Raw genomic sequence first — 18,976 nt, forward strand, 5'->3', positions numbered from 1 at the left:
AACTAAGTTTCGATAAAGACATGGAAGATAGAAGTGGAAGTGCATATCGTTTAAACGTTTTTGTTATCGGATTAAAGTTGTCAACTAAATTGTTATAAAAAATGGATTAACGATGGCATTAAGGAAAGCGTGTCGGAAACCTGTGTTTTCCCGGTTCGAATGTTTACACGTTAATTTACATAAACTGTATTCATACGCGTCTTAAATAAACTACCGTTTTAGTCATTGTTTTGTCAGTTTTGTTAAATTAAAAAAATACATTTGTTAACTGTTTTCGTTAGTTTTTGTATATAATAAAATGAATATTACGATAGTCAATTGTTCCAAGTGTTTGTACCACTCTCGTGGCTTGTGCTATTTCGCATCACACTCGAGTCTCCGCCTCTCGTGTTATACGTCATCACACAAGTCACTCGAGTGATCCAAACTCTTGGAACAATTGACTAGCCTAATATTCCGTATGTATTACAGAAATTAACAAGACAGTCAAAGGCCACAGGGAGCTCACCTGAGACTACAAAACTGACCTGGCCTGATCTTCTCCCATGATGCTTGGCCAATATATGTGACAACTAACCTGGCCTGATCTTCTCCCATGATGCTTGGCCAATATATGTGACAACTAACCTGGCCTGATCTTCTCCCATGATGCTTGGCCAATATATGTGACAACTAACTTGGCCTGATCTTCTCCCATGATGCTTGGCCAATATATGTGACAACTAACCTGGCCTGATCTTCTCCCATGATGCTTGGCCAATATATGTGACAACTAACCTGGCCTGATCTTCTCCCATGATGCTTGGGCAATATATGTGACAACTAACCTGGCCTGATCTTCTCCCATGATGCTTGGCCAATATATGTGACAACTAACTTGGCCTGATCTTCTCCCATGATGCTTGGCCAATATATGTGACAACTAACCTGGCCTGATCTTCTCCCATGATGCTTGGGCAATATATGTGACAACTAACCTGGCCTGATCTTCTCCCATGATGCTTGGGCAATATATGTGACAACTAACCTGGCCTGATCTTCTCCCATGATGCTTGGGCAATATATGTGACAACTAACCTGGCCTGATCTTCTCCCATGATGCTTGGCCAATATATGTCACAACTAACCTGGCCTGATCTTCTCCCATGATGCTTGGCCAATATATGTCACAACTAACCTGGCCTGATCTTCTCCCATGATGCTTGGCCAATATATGTGACAACTAACCTGGCCTGATCTTCTCCCATGATGCTTGGGCAATATATGTCACAACTAACCTGGCCTCATCTTCTCCCATGATGCTTGGGCAATATATGTCACAACTAACCTGGCCTCATCTTCTCCCATGATGCTTGGGCAATATATGTCACAACTAACCTGGCCTGATCTTCTCCCATGATGCTTGGCCAATATATGTCACAACTAACCTCATGGTTCAAACAAAAATCTCAAACCTAAATTCAAGCACTTTTCAAGGACTTTTTAAGGCCAAATTTTCATTTTCAAGGCCGAGAACCGTATGTTAGTTTCCTTTAAAAAATGCATTTTCAAGCCAGATTAACACAGTATATATCATTTATTTGCTCTAACACATTAAACTAATTTCACAATAAATCATTTGTGTTATTTCTAATTATTACATACACATAAATGTTATCCATCCTTAACTCAATGAGTCTCACATATGTATTTACTTTTTAAAGTTATTACAAACAAACACACTGTCTCTTTATATGCTCACATCAAACAGACTAGTTCATTTCATTTAAACAGAAGTCAGTTACTATAACATTTTGTATTTCACAGGGCTGTTGTTGTTAATGTCTGTTTAGATTGCACAGTTTTAACAATAGCACCTTCCTGTTTCACCAAAAAGCACAATGCAGGACCCCTGTTTGCTTCTCAATTTCATGTTTTCTTTGTGGGTTTCCCCTTTATCGTGGCTTTTCAAAGCGCTTTCACCCATTCCCCCCGACACCAATGGTCTTTATATGGACCCAACAATGTGCTTTTCAAATGTCATTTGTTTTCTGTTCCGAGGAACATTCATAAGTTTTGCGCAAAACATAACGATAAACGTCATTGTGACAACTTCTTTATGACCAGAAAATAGCGCCATGAATATTCATGTTTAAAGAATGTTGACGTATCGTATAAGTTGTAATTATTTAAGCATTTTTCTGCAAATCATCGGTGTTTATGACCAGAAAGTAGCGCCAGGAATATTCAGTTAACCACTCTGGTTGGAAACGACACTTCCCCATCGCTGAATTTTTACTCGCGAAAATTGATCACAATGGCGAACCTCTGACGTAGTACTCATAATCTGTGACGTGTACACTTAATGTTTCGTACCCAATAGTGTACGAAACTTATATTTTGGTACACATTTTTTGCGCGAAGGAATTTATGATACATTTTCTTAATATTTTCCTTAAGAACGATTTAAGTTTATGGCGATGATAAAAGTAATTTTGAACAAAATAAAAAATTTCAAGGCTTTTTTACATGAAATAAGTACTTTTCTAGCACTTTTTCAAGGCCAACCTTTGTTCAAGGGCTTTTCAAGCCTAGGACTCGTTTTCAAGCACTTTTCAAGCCCTGTGCGAACCCTGAACCTGGCCTGATCTTCTCCCATGATGCTTGGCCAATATATGTGACAACTAACCTGGCCTGATCTTCTCCCATGATGCTTGGCCAATATATGTGACAACTAACCTGGCCTCATCTTCTCCCATGATGCTTGGGCAATATATGTCACAACTAACCTGGCCTCATCTTCTCCCATGATGCTTGGGCAATATATGTCACAACTAACCTGGCCTCATCTTCTCCCATGATGCTTGGGCAATATATGTCACAACTAACCTGGCCTCATCTTCTCCCATGATGCTTGGCCAATATATGTGACAACTAACCAAGTCATTTGTTCTCTTAATGGCACAAAATAATGTTACATTTTTTTTACTTATTAAGAATTGTCATTTCATCAAATATTGCAATAGGAAAAGTAGTCCAAATATAACTATCCATAAATGTGTCAGTCATTGCCTAGTATAGAAATAAAACTACAACAACAAAGGAACAGTTACAGTAGGATCAAAAGTCATTATCGTATTCAAAATTAATCCATAAAAATAATGAAATCACATGTAACATCTATTGCTATAGTTACGTTGCAAATCAAGCTTTCCTAAAATAAAACATTAATCAAAATGACGTCACAAATTATTGTACACCAAATAACAGTCTTATTTACTGTGAGATTTTACGTTCGGTTTAACAAATTTAATATTGGTGGTCTATAACAGCTTTAATAAAAAATTCATGCATGCAAATCTCTTAATCACAATAAAACATTCACTGGTATAATGAATATGTTAGTTAAATTACAGATTTTAATATGGGGAAACAAGAAGAATTGTAATAAAGCCACAACAATACTCAAAATCAATAATATTCCATGTGAATTTCCCGGATTGATATTCAAACATTTACCAGTGAAATCCAGATTGGCTTATTAACTTGGCTGACAAGATATTGTAATAAATGTTCTCACCAAGTTTGAAAAATAGGCAACAAAAATAGCTCCTTATTTGGGTTTTTGATTTGTTTTTAAATAAAAGTATGGCACACATATTTTCATCATGTCACACCAGGAAAACAACATCAACTTCTTGCAGCCAGATTTTTTAAGGAAAATTTTCAATTTAATCTCCAAAGAAACCATTATCCTAACAACAAAATGTTCTAAGCAAGTTTCATGATGATTGGGAAAAAATGTGACTTAATCTTTCTTTTTTGGATTGTGTGTCAAGATAGCCATATAAGAATCAAGGGGCTGTAGGCGCTGAAAGCCTGGGGCTAGATTTAGTGTGCTTGGGAAGAAGTATTGTCAGAATTTCTCCCTTTGTCCGAATTTATACGGATTGACCCTTGCGGTTGAGTGCAGAAGCTCAGAGACTGTAAGAAAAGACAATATTTGTGTATATACTACAGTGTACAAAGATGGTGGAGGACTGCACGATACTGGTGGTGGGAACGATAACCTTTTGTTCAACTCTAAAGATCAAGTAGAGGTTCGTCTACATATGCGAGGAAGATATACAACAACATGGCCACAAAAAAGTGTTATTGTTGGCGTCAAATAAATCACTTTCAATAGCCTAAAATAGCGTTTTATTACATAATTAACAGATCAGGGAAACACTCATACTTCCTTTGTGATGTGTATACAAAAGAAAATCCACTTACTCTGATAAAGAACGGTGTACAGATTGTGTAATTTGTCTAACGCAGAACTTTTCGCCCTCGATTTGCGCGCTCGATCTGCGCAGTAAATACCATATCCGATTACTTTGTCTATTTCCGAGAATGATCATGAATAATTGTTTGTTTTTTTCATTTTCTTTTTTCTGGAATGTCTTGTTAACCCAAAATAAAATAACAATATTTTAAAATATGTTTATAAATACCAAATATAATGTCTTCAAAAAATGTCTCAGAAAAAAATCATTCTTACTGTTTCCGTAAACAGTTTTATCTTTATGGCCTAGACCGTCAAGTGAGGAACTTATTCTCGCATGAATATGCAAACAATAAAATCTATGTCGGAGCCAATGCTTAGCAACATTGTTATTATTTGTGAGCCTTAGCTCACAAATAATGTAGAGGCAATTTTGCAAATAAGTATGGGCTTAACTACGCTAGGAACCGTAACCCATGACTGCCTGTGTGGAGACGATGAATGCTAAAAGCGTCTGCTCTAACCACTGCATCTGCCTGTTTATAGTTCCCACTGGTACACTACATAGCGGTGTATGTATTCAAAAGTATTTAACAGCTTGTAAGACAACGTTGCCCAGTCTTATCATTGAAATCTGTACATATTGGCTGCTTTCAGGGAAAACAGGGCTAATAATGCATGTCAAATAAGATTAGCCTGTGCACACTGAATAGCTGTATGAATGATTTGAAAAAAACAACATCTCTACCTGTGCTTTTAGACACACTCTTTATGAATTTGAATTAGTTGTGGTCATGTCAAACTTGCGATATAAAAATCTATAACATAATTTTGAAAACTGAGTTGCGTCTAAGATTATACAACAGCGAACAAATTCAGTGCATTCAGCGCTTTGATGTTATATAGTGATGTTCTGTATTTACAAGGCGGGTTATTGAGATCTGCGAAGAACTAATTTTATTGCGCATGAATTAAGTGGTAAATCGGACTTTTGGGAATTGGGATTTTGGCAGTCAGCCATTTCGGACTGGCTCAGAAATTGGTATCATTACTATGGCCTTGGGGCTACGCCCCAGGCCAAATACTAACCCTTGCTGCCATCATATACAAGGACTGGAACCATTTTCAAACTTGACATAAATATCATTAAATAAAATAATCTCCTTGGCAAGTTCCATGATAATTAGGAAAAAATGTTACTTCTAAGGACTTCACAGGCTTTTTTAAGTTAACAATCTGACCTATGTTTTGACCCCACATGGCAGAATTTAATGTGCTCACAAAGTTTGAAGAAGATTTGCCAATAATGTGGCTTCAAGAGTGATCACATGTTAATTATTGATGATGGACAAGCCATTGCGCATACATGATGATCAGAAAAGCTTGCTTATGATGAGCTTAAAAATATTGGCCGTGCTCTGTGAAAAGGGGGTTTAATTCATGTGCATAAAGTGTCATCCAGGATTAGCCTGTGGAGTCCGCACATGCTAATCAGGGACGACACTTTCTGCTTTTATGATATTTTTTTTTCAAGAAAGTCTCTTCTAGCAAAAATCAAGTTAAGGGGAAAAGTGTCATCCCTGATTAGCCTGTGCAGACTGCACACGCTAATCTGGGACGACACTTCATGCAGATGCGTTAAACCCTCTTTTCACAGAGCACAGCCCATATATGATTTTACTTAAAATTAATTACAGGACTTTAAAATATTGCAGACAGAAACAGACAAGCGGACAGTATTTTATGCTCTAATCTGGTGTGAACAGTATTGGAATGTCTCTTTATTTTATGAAGCATAAATATTCAATTTAGGCTAATAATTATGACTAACTTTGGATAACTGAAATAACTTGAATAGAAGCTTTCCAACACAGAACCATGTTTATGTACATTATTAAAACTTATAAAAATTATGGAGGGCAACTCTAAGCAAAATTCAAGAAGTCACCTTCAAACAAAGAGGTCAAAAGAAATGGAAAAATAGTATTTAGCCTCTGGCACAAAATGCATACAGGATAAACAGTAAAAAAATGAAATCATTCTAGCTTTGTGAATGTCTGTTAAAAAGAAAAGTAGTGAAGAGTAAAATAAGTTGGAGGTCTTTAATATGCTTAAAAATCCTGCTTGTTGTTTATATATCTCACTCTTTTAATAGTAATCATCATCATCACCATCACCATCACCATCATCATCATCATCATCATCATCATCATCATCATTCTAATCATCAAATACACCAAATTCAACAAAACAATATACTGTGAAACAATTATTATTCGTCAGATATTAATTTTCGTCTTTTTCGTCCTTCAACTGATGGACGAATTCAAGATCCTAATGAACAATCATGTCACATATTTGAAACAATAAGACTGAATTACCGTAGGCATGAGGCATTTAAATCCAGCGTAATCCAAGCATATACACAGGGCTCGAAATTAACACTCGCACACTCGCAAAATGCGAGTAGAAAAAGATTGCAAGGTAAGTTATAAGCCACTAGTATTTTTTGCAAGTAAAGAAATAGTGAAAAAAAAACGAGTTATATTGCTAAATGCGTTCGACGGCATGAACGCTAAACCGTAGGTCAATTTTTTGAACGTTCGAATACCCATATGCGGAAGCGCGCACCTTGTTTGTAAACTGGTATACTTATAGTACAGATACCCGGATGGTATTGATACAAAGAACATGAAACAGTCGACTATTCACACTCAAGTTAAATCCGGTTTTGACACAAAGGGGTGTACATTATACAGTGTACTGACAACTGACATTGCCTGTAAAACGCGAATGCAATAAGGCTGTATCGAATGCGTCGACTTTGTTTAGCTAGAATAGTGTTGATTAGCGCTAATTGTTAACAACTTTATTACTCATTGTGTGTATTGTGTTTTTCAGGGGTGTTGCAGATTATACAGCCAACACGCGGCGAATCCGAATTAAAGACAATACCATTAAACGCAATTAAAATATGACGATGTGTGATCAACACCTGACTGAAATATATTCTGCGCTTTTATTACAAATTAATAAAGAACATATTGATTTGTGTTTGGTTATTTGGTTTTAACTGCATATACTTTTTTTGTACATATACATAAAAACCCGTACCTTCGTTGTTTAAAACACTCGTTAACAGTTATTCAGTCCCACTTATCCGCTAATCATAACAAAGAACGTGTCAATGACATAAAATAATAAGGGACAGTTACTATCACCTGAAATAACAGACTTGTTAATTGGCATATGCCAAACAAGGCCCACTTGCTGCAAGTGACTACCAAGTGTCACCCCTCTTTCCCCAGCAAGATTTTTTCGCAACCTCGTATTACATGTATTACAAACATTACAAACAAATTGGATGCTTTTTTTTCAAAACCAGAAATGGACGAATTTACATGCTGACGAAATAGTCATTTTTTTAAAAAGGACCAAATTTTGTGCTGACGAAAATAAATGGTTTCACAGTAGTTACTTAAATAATTCTACTCATCTTCAGAAATAAGCAAACACCAAGATATGCTAAAAGATTGCTATCAGCCACAATATCAAGCTTAACTGCAACGTCCTGTGGCAGCAATATTTTTCCACACACAAGACTGAGCTATCATATGAAAACATTTTCTGGACAAGTATAATGACGATGGGATAAAAATGTCATGTTCACAAGCATAACAACTCGTATAAGAAAAAATGCCTCCTGGCCACAATATTTATCAATCGACCGGAACCATTTAAAACTCAATCCAGATAATAACTAAAAATGTGTATTCTTAGTGTTCAGAAGGTTCTTTATTTCCATACAAGGAAAATTTCCCCACCTCTTGTCAATATTTTTTGCAGGCCGTTAAGGCTTTATGCTGTTTGCTACCCATCATTATCTTAGGGTTGGAAATGATGCCTTTAAAAAAACTTAGTAAGAAATCTAGTAAGAAATGGGTCAAAATACGTATCTGAGTGGAAAAGGGTTAAATGACTGTCAAAGGAGACAACTCTAGCAGTCTTACCTGTATAGCCACTGCATCAATGTTCAGTAGTTCTGGAGTTGCTGCCCTTGGTCTACCTGGTTTAGGTGAATACTGAAAGTCTGGCCTAGTTTTGATCCGTAGTCGCTCCGACGCCCTGGGAATCAAGGGAGATGACTCTGAGCTTGCAGGAGAGCTCGAGACTCCCGTGCCCATTCGAGTGTGACCCGACCCCATCCCCATCCGGATGTTGAAACTCTGGCTGCGCTTTGGTTTCACTGGAGGGTGAGATTTCAGTCGAAACAAAACCAATGCCCTTGCCAGCTCGGCATCTTTATCCATGCCATACTGATCGGCACAAAACTTTTTGTGCATTTCATCCAGGAGTGACCTTGACGGCAGTGTTCTTGACCTTTCCGAATAATCGTCCAGTTCTCCGTTGCTGATGGCGGGAATGTCTTGGTGGTCGTGAGCGTCGGTCGTCATGGCGTTCAGCTCTCGCATCATGGCTCTCATCTGGGGGCCGTAAATGTTAGACCAGTTTGCGCTGGTTGCACCGTGCCATGTTTGTGCCATTTTTGGGTCCATAAAAAGTGAACTTTCTTGTCCATTTTTCTTCACGTCATGATGCCTGGAGTTCCCTGTAACTCGGTCACGTGGGGAAACTTCAGGCGTACTTTCGGGGCTTGTTTCCAAGGCGTTTCCATTTCTGCGATTCTGTCTATTTTTGGCACTATTCCTTCTGACTAAGACTGGACTCAAAGAATTGAACATAATCTGAAACTCGGGTGAATGGTCGTCTGAACACACTTTGGTTGCTTTACCTGCAAAGCTTTCAGAAAAATACTTTGGTTTAGGAGGTATTTTTGGTGGAGTGTCTGGTAATGTTTCCATTTTGTTGTTATTCTGTTCTATTTCCGGAGGGGCTGGAGGTGGAGGTTTATGTTTACTTTTCTTGTAAACTGTTGCATAAATTGCATCATCATTTGTGCATGGTGTCTGCCCTCCACTTTCCTGGCACAGTTGGAAATCACAAGTTTTAGCACTTGGGACACTGGCGTCATTGTCTGGATGATAAGAGTTCAGTAAATGCAACACGTTTGTAAGCTCTTTTGTTGAATGAGTACTTCCATTAACCACAACCCTAGAACTTTTGCAACTCTCATTACCTCCCTTAAGTGATTCTCTCCCTTGGCCACTTATAACCTTCTGACACAGTGGCACATCCGGACTCCACTCCTCTCCCCGAAAATCATCAATATCGGCATATTCACTGTGTATTCCAGACTCCATGCTTTTTCTCCTGGTTGGGTCAGTAGGTTTCTGGAACTGCACCCCTGATATCATGTCCACACTGTGTTTCCTGTTCTTGTATTGCAGCAACGTCTGACAAATCAAGTTCTCAGATCTCTTTGGTGATGGTGGGGGTGGGGTCAAAGGTGGGGGTGAGGTCAAAGTTTGTGGGATCTCACTTAGAGCGATCTCCCTTGAGGAGCGGTCCCTTGGAAACGTCCCTGGAGCTGACGCCAAGTGTGACTGTTCTCCTGTGGTAAAACCATCCCCAGTCTGAAAACAAATGAATAAATAAGCTGTGTTCTTGAAAAACTAGTATAAATGCATGTGCACAAAGTGTTGTCACAAATTACCCTGTGCAGTCCCCACAGGCCAATCAGGGAAGACAATTTCAATTTTTTCTAATTTTTGGTTTTAAAATATGTATCTTCTAAATGAAAATCCATTGTATGCAGAAAGTGTCTAACCTAAATAGCCTCTGACTGTAGTTTGGGAAGACAGAAAGTGTCTAACCTAAATAGCCTCTGACTGTAGTTTGGGAAGACAGAAAGTGTCTAACCTAAATAGCCTCTGACTGTAGTTTGGGAAGCCACTTAACACACATGCATTAAGCCCAACTTTTACAGAATGTGTCAAAACTGATAATATAGATATATATGTTAGTTATATATTGATGTGTACATCAGGCGTATTTCAATAATAATCTTTTTTATATTGAGCAGTTGTTCTTTTTCATTCAAGTGGAGAGAACATAGGATCAAAATTAACAAACCCCCAAAGGAAATGCTGACTTCTATTTATCAATGTGTTTGAAATACATGTACAAGCCATACGCACAGTCAAAACTACCATTCATACCTTTACAAACAAACTAACTAAAATAACAAAGTTCCTCTAGAAATACTGCCTCCTCTGATTGAAACTCCAGATACTTTTTGTTATTGAGTCGCGTTTTGAGAAAACTGGGCTTAATGCATGTGCGTAAAGTGTCGTTCCAGATTAGCCTGTGCAGTCCGCACAGGCTAATCAGGGACGACACTTTCCGCCTAAATTGGATTTTTGCTAAGAAGAGACTTTATTTTAACTAAAAATGTCATAAAAGCTGAAAAAGTCGTCCCTGATTAGCTTGTGCAGATTGCACAGGCTAATCTGGGACGACACTTTACTACGCACATGCATTATGCCCAGTTTTCTCAGAACACACTCAATTTATTAGAATTTCATGGTTTAATGTTTTCTCATTCATCAGTAACTGTGCCTTCTTTGAGAAAACAGACTTCGATTATTTCAATATCCAGACAGTAAAGATATTTTAAGTGTAGCTCATTTTTCTTTTCAGATAACAGAATGAAACATAAATAGAGAACATGAAATCCATCATGCTGGTCACTTCTAATCTTTGGTTAACTTTAAACATATTCGCGTGTTTTTTTTCTTTAATTATAGAATGGCCTAGTTGATCCATTATGATTGCAAGAAATATTTTGTAAATTGTGTTTGTCACTTTTTATTACATGTATGTACAATTAAATAAAAAACCTGGAATTATGTTTAAGGAAGGGAAATATAAAGTAAGTCCATTCTTCTGTTTGATGTCTTATTCTGTTTTCATATATCAATATAGCAAAAATTAATTTCCCTATTTTAGTCAAAACTAAATGATTTTTCAAAATGGCCCCTGATGCTTAAAACGGTGAAAACACGGCTGTGAAATAAAGTCAAAACTCTGATGTCACAGAGCCTAAAACGACTGCCAATATTTCATTTAAGGGGCCGTGTTTTAAATTACTTTTCCATTTTTGTAAATAATCTAAAAACATTAAATTCTGATTTGAATGACCTATGAGCACCAAAACATCAACAAAAACCGTGACCGGTGTCTCATCTAAACTTATATACAAAACAATTCAAGGTGTCACAACATGACAACAAGGCAACCAAACTTGTCACTTTTAACTGGGAGGTGATGTAAAAACGTGTCACTTTAAACTGGGAGGTGACTGAAAACACATCTCTAGTCTTGCCAGGACATAACACATTGTTAATCATGTCAGGTTTTGGGATACTTTGGAAGGTGATTTTTGATTGGAAGAAAGACAAGATGCCTAGAGTCACTACAACATGTTGGTAACATTTACCAATAAAAACTTAATAATTTAATCTTTGGCCACAAAGCAAGTTTAAATGTCTTAAGAAATTCACAATAGTAAAGAAATAGAGAAAATCCAGATTTTAAGAACACACTTCACTACACATTCTTCTGTGCATAGTTGTTTTGTTATATCTCACATACTTATTCTGCTTGGAATATAAACCATTCTGCTCAGCATGCAGTCAACAAATCATGACACATCGAAATCAGGGACAAACATTAGTATCAATAGACAATAACCTTGACTCAAAAGCCAATCCTGCGTATTCTCATTATTTTATCAGATAAATACATGCTCTCAGTCAGAAGTTCAAAAATGTACTAGTTATAATAGATATTTTGAACTCAGGTGTTTCATCACATTTTAAAGTGGAAAGATGAATTCCAGAAGTCAGATAAGGCTTCATTTCAGCCTAAATCTAACAAAATGCATGTGCGTTAAGTGCTTCCCAGATTAGTCTCACAGTGCACAGGCTAATCAGGTACAACACTTTCCACCTAAACTGAATTTTCTTTAATAAGAGACTTGCTTTAAATAAACACATTCAAGAAGAGGAAAATGTCATCACTGATTGCACATGCTAATCTTGGACAACACTTAAAGCACATGCATTAAGCCCCATTTTCCTGGAGTGTAGCCCATTTTTGCTAATAAGCTTCGAAAAGAAGCCAGGCCAAAAAGTCAGGTAAAAATAGTTGGTAATTTACCTGCCTCTCAAATCTAATTACAACACCCACACCCAGTTAAGCAATAGAGATTAAAAAAGGCTCAAAAACAACATAAACAGACCATCAAGGGTTACCCAAGATTATCCTGGACCAAGACAAGCTTTTATTTGAGTGGGTCTTGGAGGATATTAACATTTTAGACCCACTCTGGGAAAATGGGGCTAAATGCATGTGTGTTAAGTGTCATCCCAGATTAGCCTGTGCAGTGCACACAGGCTTATCAGGGATGGCACTTTCCTCTTTATGTTATTTTTTGTTTAAAAGAAATCTATTTTCAGCAAAAATCCAGTTTAAGCAGTTATTGTTAACCCTGAGAAGTCTGCATCTAGGCTTATAAGGGACCATACTTTTTGCCTAAACAGGAATTTCCTTTAAAGGAGACTTCCTTAAAATGAAAAATACCATAAAGACGTAAGTTGTCAGCCCTGTGTGACAAAGCTTTGCAACATGCATTAAGCCCTGTTTTCCAGGAGCCTTTCTCAAGTCTTCAACAAAGATTCAAACCAAGTTTTAGTTTCTCAATGTCTGCTAGTCTGAACATCATATGACTAGAGCTTAATTAACCCTTTACCACTTAGATACCTATTTTGACGCATTTGTAGTCACTTAGAAAGTTAAATTTCATTTAAGAACTTTCTTACTAGTTTCAAGTTTGTAAGGCTTCATTTCCAAACCTTAGCTACTGATGAGTATCAAAGAGCATAAATCCTGAATAGACTGCGACTTACTTGAAGGCTGTTCTGGTTTTCTGCTGTTTGCACATGGCCATTTTCACTTTGCTTCAGAGTAAGAAAGGGTTAATGTAAAAACTTGTGCATTAAACATTTCCTCATTAGAAGATCACAATAACACCACTGTTCATGTTTTCAACATACTCTCATAATAATGAGAGAATACAGTAAACGAGGGTCATATTGCATTGTCAACCTAAAATATAAATGAGAAGATATAAGTAATGTTTGCATTTTTTTAATGTGCATTTTTTACGCAACACATTCAGTACATTTTGAAGTAAATAAATAAATATTTATAATGTTGCATTGTATATCTTATCTATTTAAAATGTTACTCTTCCATTATACTTAAAACATTGTTCTTCACATAAATTAACCCACCAAAATATTATAATGACAAAGATGAAGTCGTTTATTCAAATGTGCAACTTCAGGACTTGAACTTGCCTGCATTCTATTGATCTTATGCCATTACATTAGAATTTCCAATTTAATTTTCAATGAAAGCTAAATAATTTTTGAGGTATAAAAGTCTGACAATTCAAGCAGCCAATGCTGCAAACGAAAATGCAATAATAATTATATATTGTCCTATATATCAAATTTTACCATAGACTTGTAAATCTCGGTTTTGGTTTCAAACAATTATTATGATATTATCTTTGACATTAATCAGAAGTAACATGACAACTGGCAGGCTATCCATTTCCCCAATCAAATGAATCGATCAAAAAGAGAATGCATTAACACCTTCAGTGTCTTTTGTAAAAGAAACACGAAGAATAGAGACTATTCAGACATGAGTTGTCAATAAATCTATATTCCCTGTTTATACTTTCTGCCAAATACATGTTCAACATGGGCTAAGTGCATACTGTTGTAAGGATCAAATGTCTCTGCATATTTTTCAAACTACTATTAAAATCACATCCATTGAACACAAGTATCATTAGGATAATAATGTAACTCCATATCTGACCAATATCACCAACTCTATTATCAATAAACTAACTGGAAAATCTCCTATTATAAATTCTCCATTTCAAATAATGTTAGATAAATATTCACTTGACCTCAAGGTGTACTTTCTTGAACTTTTGTGGAACATAAGCAAAGGGCAGTTGAGGTCATTGAATAATATATGACCAGGCAAGTATATGATCTTCAAAAGTGATATTTTTTCAAATTTTCTCATCTGAGTCCTCTTAAAGGACACGATAACTTGCAAATCTACGAGTCCCCGAATTGAAAGAATGAGTCAAAATATTAAACGATATTATTTTTTTAGAAATTTCAATGCACTTTTGGGACTCACATAATTCGAAAATTTGCATCCCCAGAGTTGTGAGTCCAGGACGCAGGACTAGCAGGTAACAAGATGCGTTTGTGAAACACAATGTCCCCCTATATGACGTTTGACCTTGAAGGATGACCTTGACCTTGTGAAGGATGACCTTGACCTTTCACCACTCAAAATGTGCAGCTCCATGAGATACACATGCATGCCAAATATCAAGTTGCTATCTTCAATATTGCAAAAGTATTCATAAAATAAGCGATTTGGGCCACATATATTTGACCTCTGACCTTGAAGGATGACCTTGACCTTGACCTTTCACCACTCAAAATGTGCAGCTCCATGAGATGCACATGCATGCCAAATATTAAGTTGCTATCTTCAATATTGCAAAAGTATTTATAAAATAAGTGATTTGGGCCACATATATTTGACCTCTGACCTTGAAGGATGACCTTGACCTTGACCTTTCACCACTCAAAATGTGCAGCTCCATGAGATACACATGCATGCCAAATATCAAGTTGCTATCTTCAATATTGCAAAAGTATTCATAAAATGAGCGATTTTGGCCACATATATTTGACCTCTGACCTTGAAGGATGACCTTGACCTTGACCTTTCACCACTCAAAATGTGCAGCTCCATGAGATACACATGCATGCCAAATATCAAGTTGCTATATTCAATATAGCAAAAGTTATTGCAAAATGTTAAAGTTGGCGCAAACAGACCAACCAACAGACCAACAGACCAACCAACCAACAGACAGGGCAAAAACAATATGTCCCCCACTACTATAGTGGGGGACATAAAAAAATCACTGTTTCAATAATAGGGCAGGAATTAACAATATTTCTGTAGTTGTACACCCAGAAGGACATGTTCAATAATAAATGTGTCCCACATATTAGGGGCATACATAAAAACATGAAAACAATTTCAAGTTGAAATGCCCCAAAATCTTTAAATCAAAATAATTTAATTAACATATTTTTTGCTAAATGAAATTGTAGTGAAAACATAAAACATTCCAAACATTCTCACCTCAGAATATGATGTTAAAATTGAATCAAAACAACAGATGGTAATAAGGATTGTTCAAGGAAAACTGGGCTATATGCATGTGTGTTAAATGTTGTTTCAGATAAGCCTGTGCAGTCTGCTCAGGCTAACTGGGATGACACTTTCCACATCAAATCATGAGCAAGATCTAATCTGTTCTGCCTGATCATTATTTAGGTCTAATGCCCCTACTGCCATATTATAAGCAAGATCTAATGTCCTTACTGCCATATCATAAGAAATTATCTAATGTCTTTACTGCCATATTATAAGCAAGATCTAATGTCCTTACTGCCATATCATAAGAAATTATCTCATGTCTTTACTGCCATATTATAAGCAAGATCTAATGCCCTTACTGCCATATCATAATCAAGATCTAATTTCTGTACTGCCTTATCATAAGCAATATATAATGCCCCTGCCGCCATATCATAAGCAGGATCTAATGTATTTACTGCCATATCATTAGCAAAATATACTGCCATATCATAAGCAAGATCTTATGTCTTTACTGCCATATAATAAGCAATATCAAATACCCCTAATGCCATATCATAAGCAATATCTAATGCCCCTACTATCATATTATAAGTAAGTCTTTACTGCCATATCAAAAGCAATATCTAATGTCCTTACTGCCATATCATAAGAAATTATCTAATGTCTTTACTGCCATATTATAAGCAAGATCTAATGTCCTTACTGCCATATCATAAGAAATTATCTAATGTCTTTACTGCCATATTATAAGCAAGATCTAATGTCCTTACTGCCATATCATAAGAAATTATCTAATGTCTTTACTGCCATATCATAAGCAAGATCTAATGCCCTTACTGCCATATCATAAGAAATTATCTAATGTCTTTACTGCCATATCATAAGAAATTATCTAATGCCCTTACTGCCATATCATAAGCAAGATCTAATGCCCTTACTGCCATATCATAAGAAATATCTAATGCCCCTACTGCAATATCATAAGCAAAATCTAATGCCCTAATACTGCCATATCATAAGAAATATTCTAATGTCTTTACTGCCATATCATAAGCAAGATCTAATGCCCTTACTGCCATATCATAAGAAATTTCTAATGCCCCTACTGCAATATCATAAGCAAAATCTAATGCCCTAATACTGCCATATCATAAGAAATTATCTAATGTCTTTACTGCCATATCATAAGCAATATCTAATGTCTTTACTGCAATATCATAAGCAAGATCTAATGTCTTTACCACCATATCATAAGCAATATCTAATGACCCTACTGCCATATCATAATCAAGATCTAATTTCTGTACTGCCTTATCATAAGCAATATATAATGCCCCTACCGCCATATCATAAGCAGGATCTAATGTATTTACTGCCATATCATTAGCAAAATATACTGCCATATCATAAGCAAGATCTTATGTCTTTACTGCCATATAATAAGCAATATCAAATACCCCTAATGCCATATCATAAGCAATATCTAATGCCCCTACTATCATATTATAAGTAAGTCTTTACTGCCATATCAAAAGCAATATCTAAAGATCTAGCGCCATATCATAAGCAAGATCCCAATACGTTAATGCCATATAATAAGCAATATCTAATGCCCCTACTGCCATATCATAAGCATGATCTAATGTCTTTACTGCCATATCATAAGCAATATCTAACGCCACTACTGCCATATCATAGGCAAGATCTAATGTCTTTACTACCATATCATAAGCAATATCTAATGTCATCCTGTCAGATACTAAGCAATATCTGATGTCTTTACTGTCAGATCATTAGCAATATCTAATGTCCCTACTGCCATATCATAAGCAAGATCTAATGTCTTTAATGCCAGATCATGAGAAAGATCTTATGTCTTTACTACCAGATCATAATCAAGATATTATTTTCATCTTGTCAGATCATAAGCAATATCTGATGTCTTTACTGTCAGATCATTAGGCCAAAACAAAATTATGTTGTGGTTACGGTTACCCGACCAAGCCTATTATTTTGCTGCGACCCTACAACATTTTATTCAAAATCAAAAGCCAAAAGAAACAAGAGGACCATGATGGCCCTGAATCGCTCACCTGACTCATTAAGATCAGATGAAAACTATGACCTCTATTGTCTACACAATGTTTTTCTATGATTTGACCTAGTGACCTAGTTCCTGACTCTAGATGACCCAAATACAATCCCACCCAGATTTCATCAAGAATTCTGACCAAATTTCATAAAGGTTGGATGAAAACTGTGATCTCTAATGTCTACACAAGGTTTTTCTATTATTTGACCTAGTGACCTAGTATTTGACCCCAGATGACCCAAATAAAATCCCAACCCAGATTTCATCAAGATAAACATTCTGACCAAATTTCATAAAGATTGGATGAAAACTGTGACCTCTATTGTCTACAGAAGGTTGTTCTATTATTTGACCTAGTGACCTTGTTTTTGACCCCAGATGACCCAAATACAATCCCAAACCGGATTTCATCAAGATAAACATTTTGACCAAATTTCATCAAGATTGGATGCAAACTGTGACCTCTACTGTCTACACAAACAAATTGTTGACGGACGGACGCCGGACACACGCAGGCACGCACAACGGACGCCGGACATCACACAATCACATAAGCTCACCGTGTCACTTCATGACAGGTGACCTAAAAATATGTGTCGAAGATAAACATGAACAGTTGTGGCTAAAATCCCATAGAAACAAGGGCTGTTTGTAAATGTATATGGGCTACAAGTTATAGTAGCAGCCATTGTGTGAATACGTTTTTTGTCACTGTGAATGGTGGTGGTGGTGGTGGTGGTGGTGGTGGTGGTGTAGTAGAAGTAGTAGTAGTAGTAGTAGTAGTAGTAGTAGTAGTAGTAGTAGTAGTAGTAATAGTAGTTGTAGTAGTAGTAGTAGTAGTAGTAGTAGTAGTAGTAGTAGTAGTAGTAGAAGTAGTAGTAGTAGTAGTAGAAGTAGTAGTAGTAGTAGTAGTAGAAGTAGTAGTAGTAGTAGTAGTAGTAGTAGTAGTAGTAGTAGTAGTAGTTGTGGTAGTAGTAGTAGTAGTAGTAGTAGTAGTAGTAGTGGTAAAAGTAGTAGTAGTGGCAGTAGTAGTAGAAGTAGTAATGGTGGTGGTGGTGGTGGTGGTGGTAGTAGTGGTACTAGTAGAAGTAGTACTAGTAGTAGTAGTAGAAGTAGTAGTAGTAGTAGTAGTAGTAGTAGTGGTAGTAGTAGTAGAAGTAGTAGTAGTAGTAGTAGTAGTAGATGTAGTAGTAGTAGTAGTAGTAGTAGTAGTAGTAGTAGTAGTAGTAGTAGTAGTAGTAGTAGTAGTGGTAGTAGCAGTAGCAGAAGCAGTAGCAGCATTACAAGACCAATACTTAAGAATGATCAAATTGGAAAAGGTAACCTAGCACTGGCAGTAAATATGGGGCTCATTTACAGGTCAGATTTGGAATCTCTGCTGTAAAATGAGATTTTGA

The 18,976-nt window shown here is 36.4% G+C and overlaps 1 protein-coding gene across 3 annotated transcripts in view; it reads right to left on the reverse strand.

Moving 5' to 3' along the window:
* The window catches only part of LOC127877199 (rho GTPase-activating protein 7-like), a 271,035-nt gene that overhangs the window by 131,394 nt on the left and 120,665 nt on the right, over positions 1–18,976 (reverse strand). For all 3 annotated transcript variants that reach the window (XM_052422864.1, XM_052422866.1, XM_052422865.1), the window contains one exon: positions 8,257–9,780. In XM_052422864.1, coding sequence (XP_052278824.1) covers positions 8,257–9,780 — 1,524 coding nt within the window. The remainder of the gene's footprint in view (positions 1–8,256; positions 9,781–18,976) is intronic.

The sequence above is a fragment of the Dreissena polymorpha genome, chromosome 4 (genome assembly GCF_020536995.1).
Source record: "Dreissena polymorpha isolate Duluth1 chromosome 4, UMN_Dpol_1.0, whole genome shotgun sequence".
In the NCBI taxonomy this organism is placed as follows: Eukaryota; Metazoa; Mollusca; class Bivalvia; order Myida; family Dreissenidae; genus Dreissena; species Dreissena polymorpha.